Source organism: Callorhinchus milii, unplaced genomic scaffold, assembly GCF_018977255.1.
Source record: "Callorhinchus milii isolate IMCB2004 unplaced genomic scaffold, IMCB_Cmil_1.0 Scaffold45, whole genome shotgun sequence".
Lineage (NCBI taxonomy): Eukaryota > Metazoa > Chordata > Chondrichthyes > Chimaeriformes > Callorhinchidae > Callorhinchus > Callorhinchus milii.
The window spans coordinates 465,271-492,443 of NW_024704786.1; the positions used below are offsets into that span (position 1 = coordinate 465,271).

A 27,173-nucleotide genomic window follows, 5' to 3' on the forward strand; every position below is an offset into this window, starting at 1 on the left:
TACACTACGGAGTTGGATGACTTCCTGGCTGTTTTGTGAGGGGCTGCATCCATCATAAGGCCAGAGAGTTGTTACGGTCTGAAACGCACTGCCTGAAAGGCTGGTGGAAGCAGATTCAATAGTAGCTTTCAAAAGAGAATTGGACAGATACTTGAAAAGGAAAAATTTATGGGGCTATGGGGTAAGAGCAGGGAAGTGGGCACTAGTTGGTAGGTCTTTCAAAGAGCTGGCCCAGGCACGGTGGGCCAAATGGCCTCCTTCTGTGCTGTAATACTCTATGAAGGCAATGGCCGAATTTGGAAATGGGCTGTTCTGGCCAGGACGCTTGTGGGTCAATCTCTTGATTGCTGAGTTAGCTGATGTCAACCAGACTCAATTTTGGATTGCCCTTGGATAGTCAATTTGGGGGAAGCAGTTAATCTGGAATTCTACTATCCAGGAGCAGCTGGAAAGTGTGTGCGGACACTGACTAAATTCAGGAATGTGCGTTGCTCATTTCTCTCTTCCTTTCCTTTACGCCCCTCCACCACCACCACATTTTATCTAAACCAGAAATTTGAGAAAATGACAGAATGATAACAATCCTTGAATTTGATATAGTCTTCAAGACATCTCAAAGCCCTTCGCGGGATAAACTGTAAAGTGGATTGACTGTGTATTTTGGGGGTGAAACGCGACTGTCAGTTGAGCATAGTAGTGTTCACCCATGCGATACAATACTACATTTTGGGTTGGGAAGACGTCCCAAGGCGCTGGAAACAGTTTTAAAAAAAACTTTTTCTGATATTCACATTGGTTTTGCTTTGAGGAAAAAATACTGCCGAGTTGTCTATATTGTAGATTTATTTATTCCCCCTTAAATCTCTTTCTAGCTTGTGAGCCTCTGTCTTTTTAAATAGACTTTTGTATTGCATTGTTTACGACGAGTCAAGTTTCAATGCATTTTCTGTGTAGAGTGTATCCTGAACACTTCAGTGAGAGCCAGGCACGGCAGTATACTGCCTGTAACAACTGCTGAAGTGTTAGCCTTGGAAAGATTCACACATCAAGTGCAGAGTCCTGTAAGCGTAGTGGTTTAGCACGCTCGCCTCGCAAGCGAGAGGACCCGGGTTTGATTAGGCAAGTTTCCTCATTCTACGTGCCTCAGTTTACCGAGCAATAAGTGGTAACCTGCTTGTTAGTCGATTGGCGAATCGCTCTTCCGGGGGTAACAATCCCTTTTAAAATAAATTATTAATAATAATTTGGTCATTTCAATCTACGACTGTTTGTGGGACGCTGCTGTGCGCAATTGGCTGCCGCGTTCGCCCACAACGTGTATAGTCCCTACACTTCACAGTGTATTCTGTGAAGCGCTTTGAGACAAAGTGATAAGGTGCTGTATCAAGTGCAAGGATTATTATTTATTTACCTTAACGCTAGAGCTAAAACGACGAGTGTAATTTGCTGATTATTTTTGTATTAAAACCCATCTCCATAAAGCAGGAGTTTAACAGAACCAATTGAGGTCAACCGTTATGTTATTCCTGTTGCGACAGCCGAGTAGTTATTGCATTCATACCTGGCTTCGGCTCTGCTCACTGGCAGCTTGTGTTTGTGGTTTGGTTTGTAGCTGCTGGAGTGGATCCGTCAAACCAAGCCCTGGCTGGAGAACCGGGAGCCCGAGAAGACCATGCAGGCCATGCAGCAGAAACTGGAAGACTTCCGCGATTACCGCCGGGTGCACAAGCCTCCCAAAGTCCAGGAGAAGTGTCAGCTCGAGATCAACTTCAACACCCTGCAGACCAAACTGCGGCTCAGCAACCGGCCCGCGTTCATGCCATCGGAAGGCAAAATGGTCTCCGTAAGTGCCATTCCGCTCACCGCAGCTCGAACGACTGCATCCTCAACAGCAGCAGCAACAACTTGCATTTACACAGCGCCCCTCGCGCAGGTTACGTCCCAGAGCGTTCGACGGGGGTGGGGATGACCGTAGGCACGGTCGAGGAGAAAGGTCTTCAGGTGCATCCTAAAGATGGGAAAGGCGGGGGCAACGGAGGGCACGAGGGACATGCAGGAGGCCAGAGCCAGTCGAGCTAAGGCAGTGGGTAGCACTCCATCCCACAGTCCCTTTTGCCTCGCTCCCTCCGCTGCCTCTTTCAAGGCCTGTCTCAAGACCCTCCTCTTCGGTCATGCTTCGATCGCCTCCACCCCTCCTGATCCCAACCCCCAGCTCGGGTGCAAATCCTTGACTGTCCAGCACCATGGACGTCCTCCTGATGTGAAAGGCGCTGTGTAAATGCAATTTGTTGTTAAACAGAAACGAACTACTTTCCTGCCTAACCCAGGAGCGCTGAATCTAGTCGTTGCACCTCTGTTGACTTGCACAGATCGATTGTGAAAGCCGGGACCCTTCCACTCTATGGCTTTACCCACCAGTTATTGCAGGAACCAAATATTTACCTCTCCCAACGTTTAACACTGCTCAGCAGTTATTTGTACTGTGTAAACTCAGTGTCCTTTTTAGCCTCTGCTGTACCACACGTCCACAAGCGCACACCAAACCCCTACTATGGCCATGTAAGATTATACTATGAAGTGACTTCTCTGAGGTAACCCCGACTGTTCTCAGGTGTAGGATATTTATTTAGCCCTTCAGCCATGATCTTTTAAAAGGGCAGAACAGGCTTGATCTGTACCTCAAGCCCAGTTTCCTGCCTTTGCCCCGTATCTTTTAATACCCCGACCTAACAAACGTCTATCTACTTCCCTCTTGAAAATGTGAATGGATCCAGTCATAATCCACAGCCTTTTGAGGGAGAGAGTTCCAGATTAGCAGGCTGATGTAGGAGCAGGGGAAGGCCATTCAGCCCCTTGAGCCTGTTCCGCCATTCTATTCGATCACGGCCCAATGGAATTTGCAGATTAAGACGGTCCCAAATCAGCATTGAATGCCTGAGATTCCATCCAAATGGCCTAACGGTAAGGATTGGTATCTTTGTATAAAAAGCTTCTCGTTGAAACAGCCAGTGCAGATTACATCAAGGAAACCATTCTGGAGGAGCTGCCAGGCAGGAAGTTTCATACATCATTCCCTGAGGAATGCAGAGTTCAGCAATGCTTGTTATTTCCACACAGCCTTGCCTCCCCGCTCATAGCTCCGGCAATTACCAGCGCTCGTTTATAAGCTATATAAAAAAAATGTTGGTGCTCCCAAATCAAATGGAAGCTTACCGCAATTAAAGCAAAAGTTATGAACGTTGACACCTTTTAACAGGCGTCAGAATCCTAAAAGAGAGTTGCTACTGTAACAGCAATATTTCAAGGCTGACGCCCAGAGTAAATAAAACTCCCTGCCACGCAGTTTAGCTACACAGCGAAAGTTCCGTCCGGGCTGCCAACTTTCTCCCAGTATAAAAGCAGTATTGAGGGGATTCCAGGGGAGAACCATCCCAGAGACAAAGATCTGAGTGTTGACACACTATACAAACATAGCAAGGTGATGTCAGTTATTTCAGCAGCTCACTTTTTTTTTTTGAAACACAACCTCACCTTTTAAATGTCTAAATTACATTTTGGTTCAAAAATGCCAAAGCTTTCTCCCCCCTCCCCCCCCCACCCCCTCATCAAGGCACGTCTATTAGGGCTCAGCGAGTGACCACAGTTTACTAGACTAGTTTCTAGAGAAACAATATCCTTCTGTTTTAACACAGTTAGTCTACCTAGGATGGCAGTCTGATAACCCAAACCTGGGACCTCACTAATCTCAATAGGGGTTCAAGAATAAGGTGGGGGTGAGAGGACTTGGTAGGGGGCTCACTCGCTAGGATTTGCACTCCTGATCACGATCCCTTGACCAGTCACTGGGGCCGGTGAATTCTCCCCCTCAGCTCCTGTTAGCCCTGCAGCAAAAGCCCTAACTAACTAACTAACTAACTAACGGAGTGGGTGGTCCTAGCTGGACAAGCAACGGGAAAGTTTGCCAGAGCGCTCTCTCTCTCTCAATGGTAAGCTATGTGGTTTGTGGTTTTAACTGGTTAGACTACAGCAGTTACCCCAATGCATACTCTGGGCTCCCCCCAAGCCTTGGCTCTTGCCAACCTGCGCCTAATACTTTCCGGAATTAGATAAGCAGGATGCCTCCCTCCAGGAAGAGAGAGAGAGAGAGAGAGCATTCCATTCCCAGAATCAATCTCTGGGATTTCCATGTGTAGGTNGGGGGCATAGAATTCTCAGCTTGGTTTGGAGAGTCTTAAGCAACGGTGATGGGTTTCCGTATGTGTCAGAGACAACAGCAGCAGCTTGCATTCATATAGTGCCCTTCACGTGGGGTGGGGTCCTGGCTGAGCAAAGGAACATCATTGCCTAATGAACTCTGCTGGAATGTGCGTCTCTCAGAGATACAGAATCTGGCTGACCTGCGGCACTCATTTCTTCACTCAAACGGTAGTGGGAATCTGGGACTGACAAAGGCCAAGGTCTTGCTGATTGTGTTTCTGCGGAGTGTTGCAGCTTGTGGTTTTGTGTTGCAGGACATCAACAATGCGTGGCAAGGCTTGGAGCAGGCCGAGAAGGGCTACGAGGAGTGGCTGCTCAACGAGATAAGGAGACTGGAAAGACTGGACCACTTGGCAGAGAAATTCAGGCAGAAGGCCACCATACACGAGGAGTGGACCAAAGGTAATGTCGCTCTTTGCAGTGAAATCACCTTCTCATTCGTATCGATCAATTCTCTTCACGGTATATCCTCAGCCGGGTGCCTGGCACACACGGGAACCATCACCGTTGCTTAAGAGTCTGCAAACCCAACTTTGAGAATTCCACGCATACCACCTACACCTGGAAACCCCAGAGATCAGTTATTGCAATGGAATGTGCACTCTCTCTCTCCCTGGAGGGACGCTTCCTGCTTACCTGATTTCGGAGAGTGTTAGACTTGGAGCGTTACATAGGAATACAACAACAACTTGTTTTTATATAGTGCCCTTCACGCGGGGTAGTGTCCCAGAGCGCTCGATTCCGATACTAATTCAGTGGAGAGGTTTGTTTCCCTTTCCCAAGCAACTGACATGTAGTTCTTCCCACAACAGGATGTAAACTCAGTAAAATGTTTCAACTTGTGGTTTCACTTCTTGGTTCCCGCTGTTTTTATTAGACGTTTTCTTGATCAGGAGTTGATTATGAGAATGATGGTAATTGCCAAACGTCCATTTCAAGAATCTGACTTCCTCAAAGTTGGGCATTTTAAGGAAACAGACTCCGAGCTTCCCCTTTAACATCCTCCTGGGTCTCTGAAGTGGCTTTCAATGAGAAATAATGTACGTTAGTTTGCAAGTCGGAAGCCTTGGTGTGCTGCAGAAGCTATGCAAATGCAAGGTTATTAAACTGCTTCGTTGTGGTGCAGCTGTTCGGTATTTGCTAAATCTCTGTCTCCATTATATTGCGGTGAAGTGCGAAAATATTCAGCCTTTCCAGTCCCCAACAAATGCATCGAATCTCACAACACAAAGGAGGCCATTCAGCCCATCGTATCTGGGCCTGGCCTTACACTGCCCTATGCAATCAATTTAAATGTTTGCAAAGTAGCTTCATTTGAAGTTTGTTTATCAATTCATGATCAGTTAACAAGCTAAATTTTCTACCATACTCGTACACTTGCTTACGGTTATTAGCACTTGCCGAGCACTTTACGAATTGAGCTTTCATATATTACTTAGAACAGCCATTCCACCTCGACTCTTGCTATATGCCGACTGACTGTATGGCTTCACAAGAATATTATCATAGAATCCTACAGAACAGAAGAAGGCCATTCGGCCCATTGTGCCTGTGCCGGCTCTTTGAAAGAGTCACCAACTAGTCCCACTCCCCCACTCACTGTGCCACTAAATTCTGATGTTCTCTGCTCATGCCGTGCAGCTATGTATTAGTGATCCATTGTGCTGGACAGGGTGTGCTTGTTCTTTTGCTCCTGAATGCACAGGCTACAGGGGTTAAGAGTCCCAAGCGAGAGGACCTGGGTTCGATTCCTGGGCGGGTCGGGGCGAAACGTTCGCCAAGTTTCCTTACTCCGCACTCGCACCTCTGTTTACATAGTAGGAAACCCGGTTGTTAGTCGATTAGCGAATCGCTTTCTGTGGGTAATAAGCCCTTAAAGCAAAAAAAGTAAAAGAAAAATAATAACAATTTGTCACTCAACCCACGACTGTTTGTGGGGCACTGCTGCGCGCAAATAGCTGCCGCGATTCACCCACAAAATAGTCATTCCGTTTTACAGTGTACTCTGAAGTGCGTTGAGTCTTCCCGAAGACATGAGGAGCACGAAGATCAGGCGCTGTATCAAATGCAAGGATGATTATTATTAAGATGCGCTGCAAGTAAATCCTTTGCTCCGTTCAGGTAAAGAGGCCATGTTGACGCAGAAAGACTACGAGACGGCCACTCTGGCTGACATCAAGGCCTTGCTGAAGAAACATGAGGCGTTTGAGAGCGACCTGGCAGCACACCAAGACCGGGTGGAGCAGATCGCTGCCATTGCACAAGAACTCAAGTATGTACAATAACGCGATTGTTTGGGCAAACCATGCGGCCATTCAGTGGCGGCGCACAGCTTTCATAACTGATGCCATTGAGTCAGGATCCTTTTCCCCGCCGTCAGATAAATTCACAAACATGATTAGCATTCCGTAATAAGCAGACGACCCATGCATGGTGTCCTCGTTTTTATTGCGGGATGATAGCTGCCCAGTTACGTCATCTGTACAAGCTATTGTGGAAGGGAAATGGTCTCGGGCCGCAGGCTTTTCAGTGGCGCAACTTTTAACCTCGCCCGTTTCTTCCTCCTCTTCTACAGCGATCTGGATTACTACGACTCCCCCAACGTCAATGCGCGCTGCCAGACCATTTGCGACCACTGGGACACTCTGGGCGCTCTAACACAGAACAGGAGGGAAGCGCTGGAGGTGAGGACTCAACTTGCATTTACGTAGCTCCCTTCAGCGCCGCGGGACTCTTCACCGTGGTGAATTCTGACGCCGGGCCGATGGGAGGGAGGAGGTGACCGCAAGCGCGGCCGGATTGGGGACGTCGTCAGTCGTAATCAAAGGAGGGGGGGCAAGGCGGGAGATTGAGGGAGTTCTGAAACGTCGGGGCGTAGTGGCTAAAAGCGCGGCCTCCGGTCCTGTCCCACCGTTTGGGCCTTCAGCCTCTCCTACCCCACCCTTTGGAACTCCATCCCACAGTCCCTTTGCCTCGCCCCCTGCTTTGCCTTCATCAAGGCCCGTCTCAAGAGCCTCCTCTTCGACCACGCCTTTAGTCACCCTCCTACCCCCTACCCTCCGTAACAGTCCAGTGCCTTGGGACGTCCCTCCAACATGAAAGGCGCTGTGCAATATGTAAATTGTTGTTGTTGTGCTTTGGTGAATCATCAACAACAACAACAATTTATCGAGGATAATGAATCGTGAATCATCATAGTTTTGTTTGGAGTCCCCTCTGAGGGCAGTGCGTTTCTGAAATTGGTTTCAATCTGTCTCTCAGAGGACCGAAAAGCTGCAGGAGACGATCGATCAGCTGTACCTGGAGTACGCCAAAAGGGCCGCGCCATTCAACAACTGGATGGAGGGAGCCATGGAGGACCTGCAGGACATGTTCATCGTCCACACCACTGAGGAAATCCAGGTACCGGCCAGGATCATAGAATTATACAGCACAGAAGGAGGCCATTCGGCCCATCGTGTCTGTGCCGGCTCTTTGAAAAGAGCTTCCAATTCAATCCCGCTCCCCATAGCCCTGATCAACCCCACTCTCTCCCCATAGCTCTGATCAACCCCACTCTCTCTCTCTCTCCCCATAGCCCTGCAAACTTGTCCTCCCCAAATAATTATTTACTTCTTTCTTACAATGCTGTTATTGAATCGGCTTCCACCAGCCTTTCAGGCAATGATTCCAGATCCCAACACCTCGCTGTGTGCAAAAGCGAGTTCAACGTGTAAATGGTGTCTTTTTCTTATTGCAAGATGATAGCTATCAACTGACATTATCTGTCGAAACTATTGTTGAGGAATATGGTCATAGCAACAGATGTAGGACATTCAGCTCCTCAAGCCTCTTCCACCATTCTACCAGATCATGGCTGATCTGCACCTCAATTCCCAACGACCCACCTTACCCCATATCCCTCGATATCCTGACCTAACAAACATCTACCCACCTCAGTCTGGACAATGTGAATGGATCCAGCCATAATCCACAGCCTTTTGGGGGAGGGAGAGAGAGTTCCAGATTTCCACTAACCTTTGTGCGTGTGAAAAAGTACTTCCTGCTTTCACTCCTAAATGGCCTGGCTCTAATTTTAAGATGATGCCCCCTTGCTCTGGATTCCCCCCACACCCACCAGAGGAAATAGTTATGTGATGTTATGAGACGATAATAATAATAATAATCCTTGCATTTGATATAGTGCCTTGTCACGTCTTCAAGACATCTCAAAGTGCTTCACAGAATACACTGTGTAGTGTAGTGATTATGTATTTTGTGTGCATTGTGTTGTGACGAGAGCACCGTTTCCTACCTCTCTACAGGGGCTCATTGCAGCCCATGAGCAGTTCAAAGCCACCTTGCCTGACGCTGACAAGGAGCGAGAGGCAATACTGGGCATCCACAACGAGATGATAAAAATCGCCCAGTCCTACAACATCAAGCTGTCCGGTGTGAACCCCTACACAACCATCACTCCCCAGAGCATCAACGATAAGTGGGGCAAGGTAGGAGACCGCAGAGAGTGACCGGGTGTCATAGGAACATAGGAATTGCTATCTAGTCCATCTAGTTCGCCTTCCACCAACCATCCTGGTAGTCACGTGCTACAATAATGGAGATGTCGACAGCTATTAATTCTGTATAGATTATTCTACCATCACAGTATCCTAATTGCTTGTGTGCAGTGACCAGTTAGTGGGGAGTTGCCAGGGCGTGAAGGGATTTGTCGACGAGTGAGAGGATCTTGAAATAGATCACTTCTGTGATGGGGAAACAGTGGAGCCTGGCGAGGGCCGGGGCGATGGAGACGGAATGTAGTGGGGGTGAGAATACGGGCGGCGGAGTTCTGAAACAGTTGTAGTTTGTGGGTAGTGGAGGTCTGGGGAGACCGGCGAGGACGGCACGGGAGCAGTGGAAACGTTTGGAGGGTTCTGCCCGGTTAACGAAGAGTCTTTGTTGTCCACGTGTCACAGGTTCAGCAGCTGGTGCCTGCGCGAGACCAGGCCTTGCAAGTCGAGTTTAACAAGCAGCAGTCGAATGAACACCTGCGGCAGCAGTTCGCCAGCCAGGCCAACGTTGTTGGGCCCTGGATTCAGACCAAGATGCAGGTGAGTGAGCTTGGAGTGGGGGGGGGGGGGGGTCGGTCTTCGACTGTACCTACGGTTACCCTCCCCCCTGTCCCCCCAACAGCTCGGTGTCGTGCTCAGCCACTGTCGAGCACTCTGGGACGCTCCCTGCGTGAGTGAGGGGGCGCTGTGCAAACCCAAGTGGATGTTGTTGCTAATGCTGGTCGCTGTTGTCCTAGGAGATCGGTCGTATCTCAATCGAGATGCACGGCACACTGGAGGATCAGCTGAACCAGCTGAAGCAATACGAGAACAGCATCATCAACTACAAGGCCAACATTGAGAAACTGGAGCAGGACCATCAGCTCATCCAGGAGGCCCTCATCTTCGACAATAAGCACACCAACTACACCATGGAGGTAATGGGCCCGCAGTCGGTTCCCGTCTGTGAGGAGGATACGTGTAAAATTAGTGTGGGAGAGTTCTGCTCTGTAGAGTTTGGATCTCAGGCTGAGGTACAGATCAGCCAAGATCTAGTAGAGTGGTGGAGCGGACTCGAGGGGCTGAATGGCCTCCTATATATGCTCCTCTCCCACTCCTGGTAGAGCAGCTGTGAGGACGTAGCAGCAATTCATTACTTCACTGACGTGAGCTCCTAGCTGAAGATGGCCAAATGCTGAAATAATAATAAAAATAATCCTTGCATTTGATATAGCGTCGTTGAGACGTCTCAAAGCGCTTCACAGGATACACTGTAAAGTAGACTGACAGTATATTTTGTGGGTGAAACCCGGCAGCCAATTGCCGCACAGCAGCGTCCCACAAACAGTCGTGGCTTTAGTGACCAAAATTATAAGATGAACCCACTGGAAAGGCATGAAATTCGGTGAAACCGCATTGTTCTTAATACCATTTTATTGTTGAGTTTAGAGTTGCAAACCAATCAGTGTCGTCCCCCACCCCCCCCGTCGTGTGTGTGTGTGTGTGTGTGTGTGTGTGTGTTCCCTCCCTGAGAATCTGTCAGCAATCCAGATTGCGGTACAGATTGCACACATTCCCATCCTTGTGCGTAATTTGCGATCGGCACACTTTGGGTTGCTCTTGCAGTTGCCCTTCCAAAACCTCCGCTTGCCCACATTTTTGCCAGTGAGGCGTGAATGTTTGAGTTTTGCTGTTGTGGGCTCCTATTTGGCACCAATTTCTGAGGGTTGGCACCTGTAAGTTTGTGGCCTCATACCAGTGCTCCAGTAACGGGCAGATGCTGTACTGTGGACTTTCTCGATTTATAACCCATAAAAAAAATAGTAACGCGTTCATTCAATGCACAACTATTTGTGGGCCACTTGCTGGGCGCAACTGCCTGCCGTGTTTCGCCCACAAAATATAGTCGATCCACTTTACAGCATAACAATAATAGCCCTCGCATTTGATTTAGAGCCTTATCACGTCTTCGAGACGTCTCAAAGCGCTTCACAGAATATGTGAACTGTAAAGTGTATGTTTTAGGGGCGAAACGCGGCAGCCAATTGCGCACAGCAGGGTCCCCACAAACGGTCGTGGGATTATTACCCCCGGAAAAGCGATCCGCCAATTGACTCTCTGGGCTCCTACTTCCTGCTGGGTGAACAGAGGCGTGTAAGGTTTCGCCCTGCCCAGGAACCCGGGTCCTCTCGCTCGGGAAGCGAGTGCTCCAGCCACTACGCTACAGGACTCTGCCGTTTGAGGCATCCCAGCTTTCGCCCACTTTAAGATTAAAATAAACAAATGAATCTTTCGAGGGCTATTATGACAGGAGCGCACTGGATTGTTTGGCTGTTAAGTCTTCAATCCTCGGTCGTTTCCTTCCTACCCCCACGACCCGGCCAAATCAAATGTCGTTTTAACCGCGTAACTTTTTTTTTTTAAACGCAGCACATCCGAGTCGGCTGGGAACAGCTGCTTACGACCATTGCTCGGACCATTAACGAAGTGGAGAACCAAATCCTCACCCGCGATGCCAAGGGCATCAGCCAGGAACAACTCAACGAGTTTCGAGCATCTTTCAATCACTTTGACAAGGTACGTTTGTCCCGGCTGCTCCTCAGGTAATGTCAACGCAAGATAACCCTCGCCCCTAACACTGAAGTTTTTTTACTGTTTCATTATAATAATCCTTTCATTTGATACAGCGCCTTATGACGTCTCCAAGCGCTTCACAGAATATCTATGGAGTTCTGCAGGGTAGTGGTTCGTGCCCTGGCCTCACGAGCGAGAGGACCCGGGTTCGGTTCCCGGGCTGGTCAGGGCGAAACCGTAGCAAGTTTCCTTACTCCGCGCACACGCCTCTGTTTGCCTGGCAGTAAGTAGGAACCCGCTTGTTAAACATGCTGCTTGTGTAGCCTTCCTGAAGTTTATAGATCAGGACAGTGACTGCAACAGCTTAATCTCATTTATAAGCACTCACTGCTACTGCAGAGGGATGTTGACTCCCTTCTCTGCTGTAGTTCGGGGGCGTCGTTATAGCAACGGTACACAGCAGAAGCGGGCGAGTTAATCAGCCGCCAGTGAAGTGCTCTGTTCAGCTATCAAGAGAGAGCAGACAATAACACCAGGCGGGGATTGGCAGAATCCAATCCACAGCAAACGTGAGCGTGCCACAGCCACCGACCTCAATGTGCTGAGAGCTAAGAGACTGAGATCCTAAACTCTAAAATATTTTTACAAACCGCTCCCATTAAAATTAGCCGCTTCGATCTGGGACTCTCTCTATAACAATAATAATCCTCGCATTTGATATAGCGCCTTTTCACGCTGTCGAGATGTCTCAAAGCCTAGACCGGACGTCGGTTTAATGTCTCATCCGAAGGACGGCACCTTCGACAATGCAACATAACCCCTCCAGCTCCGCGTTGGAGCATCAGCTAATGACTGTGATTCCGAGTCCTGACGTGGGGGGCTTGAACCCACAACCTTCCGATTCAGAGGCGAGAGCGCTAGCGACTGAGCCAGGCTGACGCATCCTTACAACCCTCGCTCATTTGCTTTCGACATCTGTTTGTCTCGATAGTTTTTGCTTTTCTCGGTTGCGTCGTTGCCAAACCGCTGAAGAGTCGAACAGTTAATCTGACGGGTGTGTGCAATGCTGCTGGAGTTCCCAAGGGGTTAAACAGGAAATTACACTCGAGCCATAAGCGTGGGTAGTTGGAAGAGTGACAGACTATCTTCAGTCCTCCCCTCTCCTCTTACCATCGGCAAACCTGACCCCCAAGGATGCAGCTGCAGCCTTGAATCTCTGCTGCGCTATCCAACTTACCCCTACATCACTCGAGCCTCTCTCCTATCCACACGGCCCATTCTCCTCGCCCTCGCCTCCGGGCGAAATCTTTCTCCTGCTGTTCGGGGCTCAGCAAGCGAGTGTCTTGACGGCCAGTGAAAAACTGCTAGAAATGTTCTGTTGCGCTTGTGAGCCACAGGATTTGAGGAAAGCTCCTTAAGTGTTCAATGGGCCAGACTCTTTCGTTTTTTGTGTAGACTTCTTACTGATGCATTTAGCGTCCACCTATGTTAGAGCGGAGGGCACGAGGGACAAGCAGGGGGCCGGAGCCAGACCAGCGGAGGCAGCGGGGAGTGGGTTGGGGAATAAGGAGGTCTGAGAGGTCGGGAGGTGCCAGGGATTTGAAAATGAGCGTGAGTATCTTGAAATGGACCCGTTTGGCGACGGAGCCAGTGGAGCCTGGCTAGAACTGGTTAGCCCTGGTAACTCAGTCACCTTCAGTACACAGTCGCAGAGTAATCCAATGTTTTGCATTGTGTACAAACTTTGCCTGCTTTCCTGCCTGTGACCCCCAAGGTATCACGAGGTGATGCTATTTAAAGCAGACCTCTTCTGCTTTGCGAAGTCCTTAGCGAATCTTTTCTATTTCAATCGATTTACTTACAGTTTAGCCGAGCGTTCTAATTACCGTTCTGGCAGCTGAGATCAACAGTAAATGGGAACATTGAGAATTAGCGAACTGGCGAGTGGAAAAGTTGTTTGAGTCTGGGCTAACCGGCGAAGTGCTGAGCTGTGGTTTCTACGCGGCACCGGGTCAGATGATTCACACATTCTCGTTCCATTTTTAACAAAAGGTGAGAGCTACACAACAACGCATTACATTTACGCAGTGCCTTTCACGTCGGGAGGACGTCCCAAGGTGCTGGACGTCGGGGATTTGGGCCTGAACTGGATTTGGGATCAGGAGAGGTGGAGGACGGGGAGTTAGGAGGATGACCGCAGGCGCGGTCAAAGAGGAGGGTCTTGAGACGGGCCTTGAAGGAGCTGAGGGAGAGGATGAGGTGGAGGGACTGTGGGATGAAGTTCCAGGATGTGGATGGACGGGCAGAGAGGCTGAAGGCCCGATTGCTGATGGAGGGAGGGCCGGGGCTGGGTGGAGATTCAATCCCTGAAGCTTCTGGGTTGAGCCATTGAGAGGAAAGTTGCAGTTTAATCTCTTCCTAATTTATTTCTGCCGGTGTGCTGTGACTGGAGCCCCCGGGTGTTTGCATTTAGCTGGGCTGGAAATCGATACCGAATATATAAAAAAAAAAAATTTAAAACCCACACTGGCTTGGCCGTTCTGAAAGGCATATGGATATATGCCTCCTGGCATCGTCTGGGTAGAGATTTGTGGTTGCTCTGTGACTGGCAGGAAATGTGACTGTACACCGAAGGTGACCTTCAGTCCATTACTCACCAAAGTGGCCATTGTTTGTGTGCGCAGCGAGTGTCAGTGAAGTACTGGAAACCCAATGTTCACTTGCATACATTTTCCAGACCAGGGGATTGATTGTAAGATAGCGATCAGGAGCAGAAACACCCTCTCTTTGTAGATCATCCCGCTCCTGCTGTACAATAACACAGCGCCCCTCACACTGGGTAGCGTCCCAGATGCTTGACAGTTGCAAAGCACGACACCAAATCAGGGAGAGAGGTGACCGTAAGCATGGTCAAAGAGGAAGGTCTTCAGGCACGGCCTGAAGTGGGGAAGGCGGAGGCATTGAGTTTCGGGGCCTAGCGGCTGAAACTGAGGGCAAAAGGGACAAGCAGGAGGCTGGAGCCAAGCGAGCGGAGGTAGTGGGTTAGGGAGTAAGCAGGTCGGAGAGGTAGGGAGGAGCCAGGGCATGAAGGGATTTGAAGACGAGTGTCAGGATCTCAAAATCGATGTGTCGGGTGATCGGGAGCCAGTGCATTGTGCAGCTTCTGCAAACCTTGAGCAAATGCAAAGGGAGATAGAGCATTTGACACGTGAACCCGGGCCATGTGTTCATGTGCAGTCGGAAGGACATTGTATTTGCGATGTGTTGCAGATGTTCCAGTTGGATGTGAGATCATCCTTGTTTAACTTTCTCTTTGCTGCAGAATTATAACAAATCATGGTGAACGCCATCAATCGCATGTCTCTGCGGCCTGGCGGGGCTTTCTGTTTAGGTTTTCTGGTAAATATTTGACTTAAATAATGGGCCTTCCATTGAGGGCGTTGCTGGAATTCTGCTAGCTAATGAATATCAGTAGGAATGCTTGACAGAGGTGTCCAAATGGAGAAAGCTGGATCTTAAGAACATAAGAATTTACTGGACGAAAGATGACCAAGGTCATCTCGCCTTCCACCATCCTGGCAGTCGCTTGCACATGTCGTGTTCCAAAATACATACAGACATTATTCCAGTCGGTAGCTCGATCAAACAGCTGGGCACGGGCACGATGGGCCGAATGTCCTCCTCCTGTGCTGTGTGATTCTCCTCACCCCCACCAAACTCCGTCCACCCACCACCCCAGCCCTCGCCAGGCTCCACTGGCTCCCTATCTCTGAATGGATCGATTTCAAGATCCTCTCACTCCTCTTCAAATCCCATCCCGCCCTGGCACCTCCCTACCTACCTCTCCGACGTGCTCACACACACACACCCCCCGCCCCCCCCAACCAACTACCCGTTGCCTCCACTCAACTGGCTCCTGCCTCCTGCTTGTCCCTCATGCCCTCTTATTCTGTGGGTTCTTTTAGAAACTTGTGTAAGCAGTTTGTTCTGACTTGACAGCTATTATTTAAAGGAGAAGTAAAGTGGATGATTGAGCAATATTCTAAATTGGCGTTTTGAACTCGGCTCAATGGGCACGGGTTGTTAAAGAAGCTGTCAGCTCGGGCTTTGTTGGTTCAGGACGTGGCTCGAGTGTTCAAGGCTTCTCGTCTTCCTCCTCGACTCACTGCCCTCGTGACTGGAACAATCAGTGAGAGCCCCAGGAGAGAGCCACAGCTTGACACGAGCTTAATAATCAACCGGAGAGTTTTAAAAAAAAAAGAGAATGATTTCATGTCGCTCGAGCGGGGCGGTTCCTTTAGCGAAAGGAAGGAAACGTCTGCCTGTCTCTGCTTTCTGGCGGCTAAACATCCAATAGTTCATCGGGACTTGCCCTTTATTCTCCCGCAGCGTAACAACAACAATAATAATAATCCTTGCATTTGATACAGAGCCTTGTCACGTCTTTGAGATGCCTCAGATTCCCTCCGCACGTCTGGGCAGATGAGATGCGGTGGCTGTGTGGTCGCCCTGGCAACAAATTACTCTGCGTCTTGCTCAGGCAATGTCGTCCTGTGTTGCAAAGCGCGCACCTGAACTGAGTCGCTGGGGTAAACCGTGTGTGTGTGTGTGTGGTGTGTGGTGTGAGCGAGAGAGTGAGATATGGGTTGGTGCGAGACTGCGTTAGTCCAGCTCGGGTGCGAACCCTGGACCGTCCTGTGCCTTGTGGGGGGGGGGGGGGCGGGGGCGGGACATCTCCCCCTGTGAAAGGCGCTGTGTGGATGTAAAGTTGTTGTTGTCGTGTTTTTTTTGGGGGGTGGGGTTGGGGGTCGACTTGAATGGAACTGTGAGCAAACAAAATGGAATCCTTAACCACTCTCTGGGATTGTGGGGCTGTGCTGCAGTACCGCCGGACGCCTGGTGGCGGCAGCACTGAGGCGCTCGCTGCAGCCTCGGCCTTAATTGGAGTTGAGTTGCAAGCCAACCTCCATCTTCTTATAGAATGGGGGGACAGGCTCGAGGGGCTGAATGGCCTCCTCCCATTCCTGTGTCCCTAAAAACTCCCCAAGTGGTTGCCAGTGCGTTAATCACCGTTTCGCCCACAAAAGGTACAGTCGATTCACTTTACAGTGTATCCTGTGAAGCGCTCTGAGACGTCTCGAAGACGTGATAAGGCGCTGTGTCAAGTGCAACGATCATTATATATTATTACTTGAGCGCAAAGCCTTCGATTCCAATTCTATTTAAAGAAAAATCCTGATCTGAACCGCGGCTTGACCTCAATAAACCTCCCCGGTGAGAGCAAATTCCTTCTGTCTGTGCTGTTTAGCTGCTCACTGTGCTGAACGCTTTTGAAAGCCAAAGCTACCGTATTACTTGAATTCCAGTTTGTGCGTCAAATGGGTTGTTATCTTGGGTCCCAGATCGCTTCTGCGAATGCTCACAGTTCTGCCTCAGGTATTTTTCTTCTGCTGAGATTCAGTGACCAGAAACGTACTTGCAATTCCCTTCCAGTTCCTGTTTGTCAAGGCAGCTCAGCCTGGCTCACCGGCAGGACCTGGAAGGGCAGACCAGTCATCCCACTCAGCCCCTGTTAATTTAACCCTGCAAGCCAGGGTAGGGCGGTCCTAGCTGGACAAGCAGCGGGAAGGCTTGCCAGACGGCACTCTCAATGTGGTTTGTAGTTGGTTAGACTCCAGCAGTTTTTCCTCCCCCCCCCCCCCACACCCCATACTCTGGGCTCCCCCAAGCCTAGGCTCTTGCCAACCTGGGCAGGATGCGACTTTTGAGAGAAAGAGAACCCGCATTCCATTCCAGCAATATCTCTTCGAATTTCCATGTGTAGGTGGGATGCATGGAAATCTCAGTTTGGTTTGGAGACTCTCAAGCAACGAACGGTGATGGGTTTCTGCACGTGTCAAGACACCCGGCTGACCAAACAAAATGCAGCTTACAGTCTGACTGGTACAGTGCATGGCCCCTCTTCGCACAGAGACTCGATACTCAGGCGCAGGCTATATCTACCCTGCCCAAGGCTCAACGATGAGCCAGACAGACTGGTCGCCTGTCTATGACGCCCTGGATGACTGTGAGGCAATCTGGTTTCTCCACAGAACCAGACTCCACTTTACACATCTAATGCCATGCTATGCACTTTGACACATAAAGAGATGATACTTGGGGCCAGGTGAGCTCCAAATTTATCCACTGAATCACTGGAGGTCAAATAATAATAATCCTTGCATTCGATACAGCGCCTTCTCACGTTGTCGAGACGTCTCAAAGCCCTTCGCAGGATATACTGTAAAGTGGATTGACTGTATTTTGTGGGTGAATTATCCTTGCATTTGGTAATTGAGTTGGAAGGATGTCTCAAAGCGCTTCACAGGATTGACTGTGAAATGGAGTGACTATGAAGGTAAACGTGGCAGCACGATTCTGCACAGCAATCTGTGAGTGCTCTGCTTTAGGAGGATGCGTTAGTCTCGATGCTGTTTTAAGTTGCTTTTAAATAAATGACCACAATTTGGCTGCTTCCTCATCGAAAGCCACTTAGTTCTTTTAATACCAATTGGGGAAACACTAATGGAATATAATATAATCAGCCCACACCGCTGGGGTAAAAGTCAGCTCTCTGCCGACTTTGAGCCCTGAGGAAATGCAGTTTGGGCAACTCGACCCGGTCCTCATCGCTAACTCCCTACCCCTGTGACTTGCTAATTCCTTATCGACCTGTCCACTCCTTCCGCTCAGTGGGCTCCGGCCTTCTCCGTGTCCCGCCCCACCACCTGCGGTCGGGCCTTCAGCCTCTCTGCCTCCACCTTTTGGAACTCCATCCTGCAGTCCCTCTGCCTCACCCCCTCCCTCGCTTCCTTGAAGACCCGTCTCAAATCCTTCCTCTTTGACCGCTCCTTCGGTCGCCCTCCTAACCCGCAACCTCCCCGCCCTACACCCCCTCCTGATCCCGACCCCCAGCTCGGGTCCAAATCCCTGACTGTCCAGCGCCTTGGGACGTCCTCCCGACGTAAATGTAACGTGTTGTTGATGTGACTGATCAGTGTCTAACGCCGACTAGAGGCAGAGCAGTGGACAGGTAAATGGTGTTTGCAGGGCATGGGTTCCCGGTTTCATTTACATCTTGTTTCAAGTGTGTGTTTTTTTTTATTCCCTCACCATTTGTGTCAGATGTTTGTCTAACGTGACATTTTTTTTTCCTTTTTTTTTCTCTCTCTATCTGCATGTCTTCTGCACGGTGCATGGTGTGTTTACATCCTCATCCACACCAACCGGCGTCCTCCCCCCTCCCACCCTCTCCCTCTCCCCAACTCCCAAACCACTCTGTGTGAACATCTCGCCATATTTACCTGCATGTTCGATCTGCAACCTTCAACCTGTGCAGGACCTCAGTGGCAAACTGGGACCCGAGGAGTTTAAAGCCTGCCTTATCAGCTTGGGTTATGATGTGGGAAATGACCAACAGGTATTGATATTGGTTTGCAATAAGCACTTGTTATACATAAAGAAGCTAATTGTATATATTTTTTCTCTCCTTTTATCCTGGACTGTCTGTGTTCTGGTCTTTACCCCGTGTGCCTTTTCTCGATAACCCTAACCTGTCCTTTGTCCTTTTTATTTTATTTTTTATTTTTCCCTTTTCATTTTCCCTTTCCCTTTGTTGGGATGGGCCCTATCTGTCTTGTCTGACTCTCTCGTCTTCCCTTGTCTTTTGACACTCGTTTGTGGGTTGTGTGTGTGTCTGTGTGTGTACGCGTGTGTGTGTAATTACAAATGTAATTTTCTATTGTATGTGGTGTGTGTCTGTATGGTTGGTGTGTGTGTGTGTATGGTGTGTTTATGCGGTGTGTGTGTGTCTATGTGTATGTGTGTGTCTGTCTACGTATATGTGGTGTGTGTGTGTGTGTGTTATGTCTGTGTGCGTGTTTCTCTTGCTCCTGCTTCCCTGTTGGAGTAGAAGCGAACGGGGCTGATGGACGCTGACGATTTGCGAGCTCTGCTTATCTCCACGGGCTACAGTCTGGTATGGTTCCTCTTCCCTTCTCCACATCTTCTCCACCCAGAAATACCAGCCATTTGACTTGTAAGCTCTCACCTATATTTCGGTGACTATTTCCTAGCGACAGGCTTGCTCGTTCCAAGGCAGCTTCACACACCGCTCTAATGCGCTTCAGGAAGTTTCTGCTGGTTTGGTGTGTACTGGACATTGATGGCTTGAATCCCCTCCATGACCCTCAACACCGAAATGTAATCAAATTCTTACGGGCTACAGCAGCGTAGAGTAGAATTACTTACAATAATACTCGCATTAAAATGAGCTTCCCCTCGTCAGGGCTAATGCAGGTCCGCGCTGCAGTTTCTCGCATCTTTTACGCAACCCACCAGCCACAGGGATTGTTAGTTAATTAATAAAGGAATTAATTTAATTAAATGAATTTAATTTTAATGCTTAAGCCCCGCCAACGAAAGAGACCAACCATTCTTCCCCAGAGCACGATCCTTTACGTCAGGCCACAGTTGGGTAACTTGCCTTGGCAGAGACCTGGGAGTTGGGGGTGGGAGAGAGGGCTTAAAAAAAACACACACACATACACACACTTTATAAGAACAGAAGTAAGAACAGAAGTCGCTGGGAACAGCCGGCAGGTCAGGCAGCATTCATGGAGAGAGGAAAGTGGGTTAACACTTCAGGTCGACGAATAACCGATCGTCGGAACGTCTCGGAGCAGATTTTGCTTTAAGATTTGGAGGCGTGTATCTGCGGCGAAGGTCCGCACCAGTGCACACCACACCAGTGCGATCCCGGCAGAGGAGTTTACGGTAACCCACAATGGAAACTTTCCGCCACCGCCACCCTCTCCCCTCTCACCGTACCTGAGCGAGCTTGCAGGGTATTCCGAGTTCTGTTATGTCAATGCATTGTGATTAAACGTCTGTCCATTCGATCTGATCTTTCTCTCTCTCTCTCTCTCCTCTCTCTTCTCTCTCTGCTTCTTTGAATGTGGCCCAAAAACTGCATGTGTTGAATTGAAGTGGAATGAATTTAATGCTGCGTTTTCATTGACTGAAGTTAGGAAATAAAATGTTTTTTTTTCTCTACTCTCCTCACCCCTGTGCCTATCTCCCTCCTCCTCCCCCCCCCCCCCATACACACACACACAGCACTGTGGCTCAATTGCCCCTAAGTGCATAGTGCCTGTGGTGTTGGACTGAAGGTCCCCTGATCACTGGCTCTGTGGTGACTGACACGGCCGGTAGGATGTTCCCTGTATTGGGTGGGTCGGGGCTGGGCTGAGGTTTGACACCCCGTGTGGCCAGTCAGCCCAGGCTCCCTCCCTCCCTCCCTCGCTCACTCTCAGTAAACTGGCCATTTGGAAGGGAAGGGAGTGAGAGAGGCGGTCGTTACTCTCTCAACCATCCAGGAAGGGAGGGCAGAGAATGACTTCCACGCAAGCAGAAGACTTTGCCAGACAGTGGCGACACCTCGTGGCCGCAGCATCCCCCGATGACAGACAGTGGACATACTTCCATGTAGACCTGTCCGCTCCCCTGGCACCAGCCTGCTCCATGTCCCTACCTGACGGGCCTTCAGCTTCTCTGCCCCCACCCTCTGGAACTCCATCCCACAGTCCCTCCACCTCGCCCCCTCCCTCGCCACCTTCAAGACCTCTTCAATCAGCAAAGAACCCCTCTTCCCCCCCCCACCACCCTCCCCTCACTCAGAAGCCTTTGTGCTGTTGATTTTCCGCGGGGTCTCTCTGCTCCCAGTTCACGTTGTGTCCCTTTCCCGCCAGGGCGAAGCGGAGTTTGCCCGGATCATGGGTGTCGTCGACCCCAACAACACGGGCGAAGTCTCGTTCCAGGCCTTCATCGACTTCATGTCACACGAGACGACAGACACGGACACGGCTGAGCAAGTCATGGCCTCCTTCAAGATCCTGGCGGGAGACAAGGTGAGTGGTGGGGGTGGGTGCGCTGCGGGCAGCAGGGGACGCTCAAGCACACTGGTAGATGGCTTTGTGGTACAGGATGTCACCCTGATCACAAGCTCGGGGTGATCACAGCCCCCCACTGCCCTTTCAGGTCCATTTCCTGGGGCTGATACAACTCGCTTTTACTCTCAACTTATTCCTGGAAATAATAATAACAATAATAATAATAATCCTTGCATTTGATTTGCTGCTGATCGACTTAACAACCACTGGGTAATCAGAGGAGTGTTGCTTTGAGAAGGAGCCTAAGCAGGGAAAATAGTAAAGGACGTGGTGGGGGGGAGAGAGAGAGAGAGACGGAGAGTGGGATTGATAGTCAAAAGGATTGAAGAAAATGGAGAACTGTGGACAGACACTCTCAAGACGAACTGTGTTGAGAACACTGGTGGTGCAGTGTGAGCCGTGCGGTTAGTGCGTTGCTGAGCTTCTGAAAGCCCACAGTAATCCATCCAGGAGGGAGGTGTCCCTCTTGTCTTGTCTTCCCATCAGCTGCCGATGAATCACCGTGAGCAACGGCTCAGCCAGTGCTGCCTTGGGAGCCACTTCTCACTCCCGTGCAGAGAAAGTCGTTGGTCCTGCTCAGCAGTGATAACGACAGGTCCTAACCTGCTGCTGAAATGTCTGCTGTTAAATGATTAACTGATAATGGGCCTTTCAACCGCATTGTTTATTTCCTTTATAACCAACCTGGCGCTTGACTGACTGTGTGGAACGTCTCGTAAACTCCTCCGACTCTGCACAAGTCACAGCCCAGAGAGAGCGGCCCCCGTGACTGCGCGAGACCCTGAGCTGCTTCCTCCAGTCCCTTCCTTCTGACTTTCCCGTCACCTTTTATGCAATCACAGAACCTTATAGCTCAGGAGGAGGCCATTCGACCCATTGTGCCTGAAAGAGCCACCAACTAGTCCCCACTCCCCCCCTCTTACTCCAACTAGTCCCCACTCCCCCCGCTCTTACCCCACAGCTCTGCACATTGTTCCTTTTCAATCCGATTCAGTTTTCAAAGCCGTTATGGAATCTGCTCCCATCAGCCTTTCAGGCTGTGGGTTCCAGACATAACAACTCTCCGGGTAAAACAATGTCTCCTCGTCTGGCCTCTCCCCTCCGGCTCGTTTGCCGATTATCTTAAATCTGCCACCCGCCAGAGGAAACAGTCCCCCCCCCCCACCTACTGTATGAAAACCCCCTCATAATTGTGAACCCCTCGATTAATCGCCCCTCAACCTTCTGTGCCATAAGGAGAACAATCCCAGGTGTTGTGGACCTGGCTGTGTGGGAGGGATGTCTGCCATTCCTCACTGGCTCTCACGGTGCTGTGCCAAAGGTGTGGCTCGGGAACAAACCCGATCTGTCAGATCCATGGAGTTGTTCAAAGGGGAATCGATCAAAACGGCCGTGGATCGAGTGACTGAACAGTAAAAGAAATGGTGGCGAGAGAGAGAGAGAGAGAGAGTGTGAGCGTGTGCTGGAGAGTGAGATTAATAGGGAAAATATTTGAGGGAAATGGAGAACAATGGACAGACGGAATCATTTATTTTGAAAGGATTGTTACCCCCGGAAAAGCGATCCGCCACTCGACCCACAAGCGGGTTCCTACCCACCGCTGGTAAACAGGCGCGGTTGGGTGTTTGTGGTTGTGTGGGTGTAATAAAAGGAAACTTCGCCCCTGACCCGTTCTCGTGTCCCTCCTTTTTCCAGAACTACATCACCGCAGACGAGTTGCGGAGAGAGCTGCCTCCTGATCAGGCGGAGTACTGCATTGCCCGGATGGCACCCTACGCGGGCCCAGACGCTGTGCCAGGAGCTCTCGATTACATGTCCTTCTCCACAGCTCTGTACGGGGAGAGTGACCTGTAACCAGCTTCACCTCGTCTCCACAGCCAGCCCTCTCTCTCTCTCTCTCTCTCTCTCCTTCCTTCTCTCCCCACCTCTCTCGCTCTCTCTCTCCCCTCTTCAGCGCTCTCTCTCTCTCTCTCTCTCTCTTTCAACCGCCTACCTACCCACATGTACGGTCGACAGATTGACGCGCTTATAACAGCCACACCCCTCCGGAGACCCTCTCTCAGACATTCCATGATGTGTCTTACTTGATATAACGACTTGTCGGTCTTAAATCTATGCAAACGTCCCATTTCGTGCGCGTGTGGGTGTGCGGTGTGTGGTGTGTGTGTGTGGGTGTTCGGCGGTAAACCCTGCATACAGACTATGTTTTCATACATATATATATATATAACTGCACCAAATTCCCAAACCATTCCACGTTGCATAATCCTTGCTTTTGATACTGCACCTTATCACCTCTTCGCGACGTCTCAAAGCGCCTCATTCACAGCGTCACAGGGGACCAAACGATTTAATCCTTAAACCTGTGGGGAAAATCGACCAATTTTTTTTGATTTAAAATTCCACCGTTCCATAGGAAAATGACTCCTTGTAATTTTTTTTCTCTCTTTCCTCCTCCCCTTCCCCCCCCCACCACCACTGCGCTCCCCCCACCCCACCAAAAAAAATGATGTAAAAGTGAATATTTCAGTATTATAAATAATTAGAGCTTCCGGTTCCGCTCTTTCCCTCCATCTTAAGGAAACGACCAAACACTCTTGTTACGAGGGATTTTTTTAAAAAAAATACAGTGAAATATTTGCTGTGAGGAAGGAGCGGAGAGAGAGGGGGGAGTGGGGGGGGAGTCAGTCAATGGCAGATAGCGCTTCACCAATAAGATCCCAACTTCCTTGACGAACACTTCAATCCCTAACTCTAATTTCGGGGGCGGTTGAGGCTGGTTTGGGTGTTGTGGATTTCCTTCACGTGGACAGAATTGGGTCAGTCAGTGTGGGTCAGTCACCCTCACGCGAACACACGATAAAGCCCTGTTATCCCCTCACAAGATCGAGACGGGACCCAGAGGTACTGGTGTCACCGGTTGGCCCTTTGATCTGTTGTGCGCGAGTGTGCGCGTGAGTCTGGATGTTGGGAGAAAGAGTCCAAACGACTTGTGGTGGTGGTGTCTTCAGTCCGGTTCAGTTCGCTGTGTGTCCCGGGATGGTGCGGGGGGTTAGTGGTGATGTGCGGTGTCCTGGCCGGGGAGGGAGGGAGGGAGTCATGGGTTTCGGATGAGCCAAGCGGAGCAAAGTCCCACTGATGTCATTCCGTGTTTGTCGACGCACTCACTCGCACACTTACTCACTCGCACACTCACTCACTCACTCACTCACTCGTGCGCGCACACAAAATCGTGTTTAAACACACACCAGTTTGGAGAGTTACCTGTTCTCTCTCTCTCCCCCTCACACACACACACACACACAATCTTGTAATCACACGGTTATCGAATGACCCCACTGGGGGTTTATAGAGGTGTAGTGGAGGTGGGGGTCTAAAAGGGGTCTCTGATAGTCTCTGCCCCCCCTCCCCACCCCCCCCACAGGTCTTTACCCCACTGGAGGTGTTGTGTGTAAGGCACATTAGCTTTGTAGTGCTCTCTATTTCTACAGGTAGGAGAGAGTGGGGGGTGAAAGCAACTACAATCGAGGGGTGTGAGACGGAGCAATATTTATCTCTGCGTATTTAATCTTTTTATTTTCTTCCTCGATATTCTGTGTACATAACGTAACGTTGGAGGCGTTCAGCGTGTGGTGGATTGAATTGAACGGAAGATCGCCATTTTTTTTTAAACGAAGCTGGGCTTTTCTTTCTCTGGTTCTCTCTCTCTCTCTCTCTCTCTCCGACGGTATCAATTTCTACTCAAGCCTGGAATTAAAATGTAAAACGCGTGAGCGGGCGGGACACACACACACACACACACACACGCACGCGGGCACACACACGCGCGCACGCGCGCACACGCAGGGTGAAGCTGTAGTAGTTTTATTATCTTACATTCCTCTCGAAAGCGATTTGATTTATGATTATTTTTTTTTTGCTGTGATACACAGGCTGGACTTGACTTCCTTGAAAAATAACCGCGTTACGCTAACTGTTGAGGGTGGGGGGGGGTTTAATTTACCTTACACGAGGGCGGGGAGGGGGTGGGGGGGAACTATATCCGACGCGATAACGATATATCAAACGTTTCGCGCGGGAACTCGAATTGACGCCTCGATCTCCGCTTCCCGTCGGAAGGAACTTAACCGATTTAACTTTCTAAACATTCCGATACGATAGTGATGCTTTTATTTCCGGATTATTATTATTATTATTATTGAAGAGGTTTCTGTGAACCTTTACTCTCCCCCACACCCCACCCCCCCCACCCTACTACCCCCCCCCCCCCACCCCCCCTTTTAAGCCCCTGATTTCTGTTCTTGCCTACGCTGCCCATTTTGTGACGTGCGCTGAATGCGAGGGCTGCCTTTCTTACACTTGCCCTGAGGGTGTTTTTTTTCCCCCCCCCAGTGGGTTTCTGCTACATCTCGCCCGAATTTAGATGAAATAAATCATCGTATTTTTGAACGTTGTGGTGGCCTCTCCTTATTTCACCGCTGAGCGTCAGAGGTCTTTTCTGTCTCCGAACGAGTCCGGTCGGTTTGTTGAGGACACGGCTGGTGTGGGTGTGTGGGGGGGGGGGGGGGAGTGGGGGGGTTATAATCGTAATAATTTAAGTTACTGCATTTGACACACGGCGCCTTATCGGGTCTCAAAAGCGCTTCGCGGGAGACTCTGTGAAGTCCAGTGACTGCGTATTTTGTGGGTGAGAACGCGGCAGAAGTGTGTCCGCAAAGGGTCGTGGATTGAAGTGAGCAAATTATTTGGGGGGCGGAGGGGGGGGGAATGGGTTATTACCCCGGAAAGCGATCCGCCAATCAACTTACCGACCGGGTTCCTACTTATTGCGGGTAAACACAGGTGCGTGTGGGGTGGGGGCGGGGAGGGGGGGAGTAAGGAAACCGACCTGAGGTTTCGCCCTGACCTGACCCGCCCGGGAATCCAACCCGGGTCCTCTGGCTGTGCGAGGGGAGGGGTCTAACCCCTGGGGTACAGGGGCTGTGGGGTGCGAGGGGAGGGGTCTAACCCCTGGGGTACAGGGCTGTGGGATGGGGGGCGAGGGGTCTAACCCCTGAGCTACAGGGGTGGGGGGCGAGGGGTCTAACCCCTGAGCTACAGGTGGTGAGGAGGGGTCTAACCCCTGAGCTAAGGGGAGGGGTCTAACCCCTGAGCTACAGGGGCTGTGGGGTGGGGGGTGAGGAGTCTAACCCCTGAGCTACAGGAGCCGTGGCTGGCGAGGCGAGGGTCTAACCCCTGGGTACAGGGGCTGTGGGGTGCGAGGGAGGGGTCTAACCCGAGGTACAGGGGCTGTGGGGTGTGAGGGGAGGGGTCTAACCCCTGAGCTACAGGGGCTGTGGGGTGCGAGGGAGGGTCTAACCCCTGGGGTACAGGGGCTGTGGGGTGGGGGGCGCACAAAGCTGGGAATGATGTGATGAGGACCGTCCCCTCGACAGTTGGGGGCGAACACCACACGGAATCTTTTAACACGTAAACCCCGTAATATTGCGTCAATAATAGTAATTAGTGATTGTGCCCCAAGAAGCGGATGGTTTTGGTGTAAGTGACCCCCCCCCACCCCCCCCCCCCCGACCACCCTCCCCGGGTACTGGTGGCGGTACCTGTTCATGGCCACAAGGTGTCAGCCTCGCGCTGCAGATTGTCACGTCCGCACACTCGTCGCCTCTAAAAAAGTGTAGTGACTGTGCGCGGGTGTGTTTCGCGGGGCAACACGCGGGCACCGGTCGCGCCCAACGCCGTCCCCCACAAACAGCCGTGGGCTGAACTGCCCGAACTATTCTTATACATTATTATCATTAATTTTTTTACGGCGGCGAAAATCACT

The 27,173-nt window shown here is 50.4% G+C and overlaps 1 protein-coding gene across 1 annotated transcript in view; it reads left to right on the top strand.

Annotated features, from left to right (window-relative positions):
• LOC103190613 (alpha-actinin-1) overlaps positions 1–23,267 on the top strand; it is a 70,149-nt gene extending 46,882 nt beyond the window's left edge. The window contains 12 exon segments of the mRNA XM_042345412.1: positions 1,613–1,843; positions 4,512–4,659; positions 6,379–6,529; positions 6,833–6,941; positions 7,519–7,659; positions 8,562–8,744; positions 9,213–9,347; positions 9,545–9,724; positions 11,217–11,363; positions 18,739–18,819; positions 21,149–21,307; positions 23,045–23,267. Coding sequence (XP_042201346.1) covers positions 1,613–1,843; positions 4,512–4,659; positions 6,379–6,529; positions 6,833–6,941; positions 7,519–7,659; positions 8,562–8,744; positions 9,213–9,347; positions 9,545–9,724; positions 11,217–11,363; positions 18,739–18,819; positions 21,149–21,307; positions 23,045–23,203 — 1,824 coding nt within the window. The 3' untranslated portion in view covers positions 23,204–23,267.
• The last annotated feature ends 3,906 nt before the right edge of the window (positions 23,268–27,173 follow it).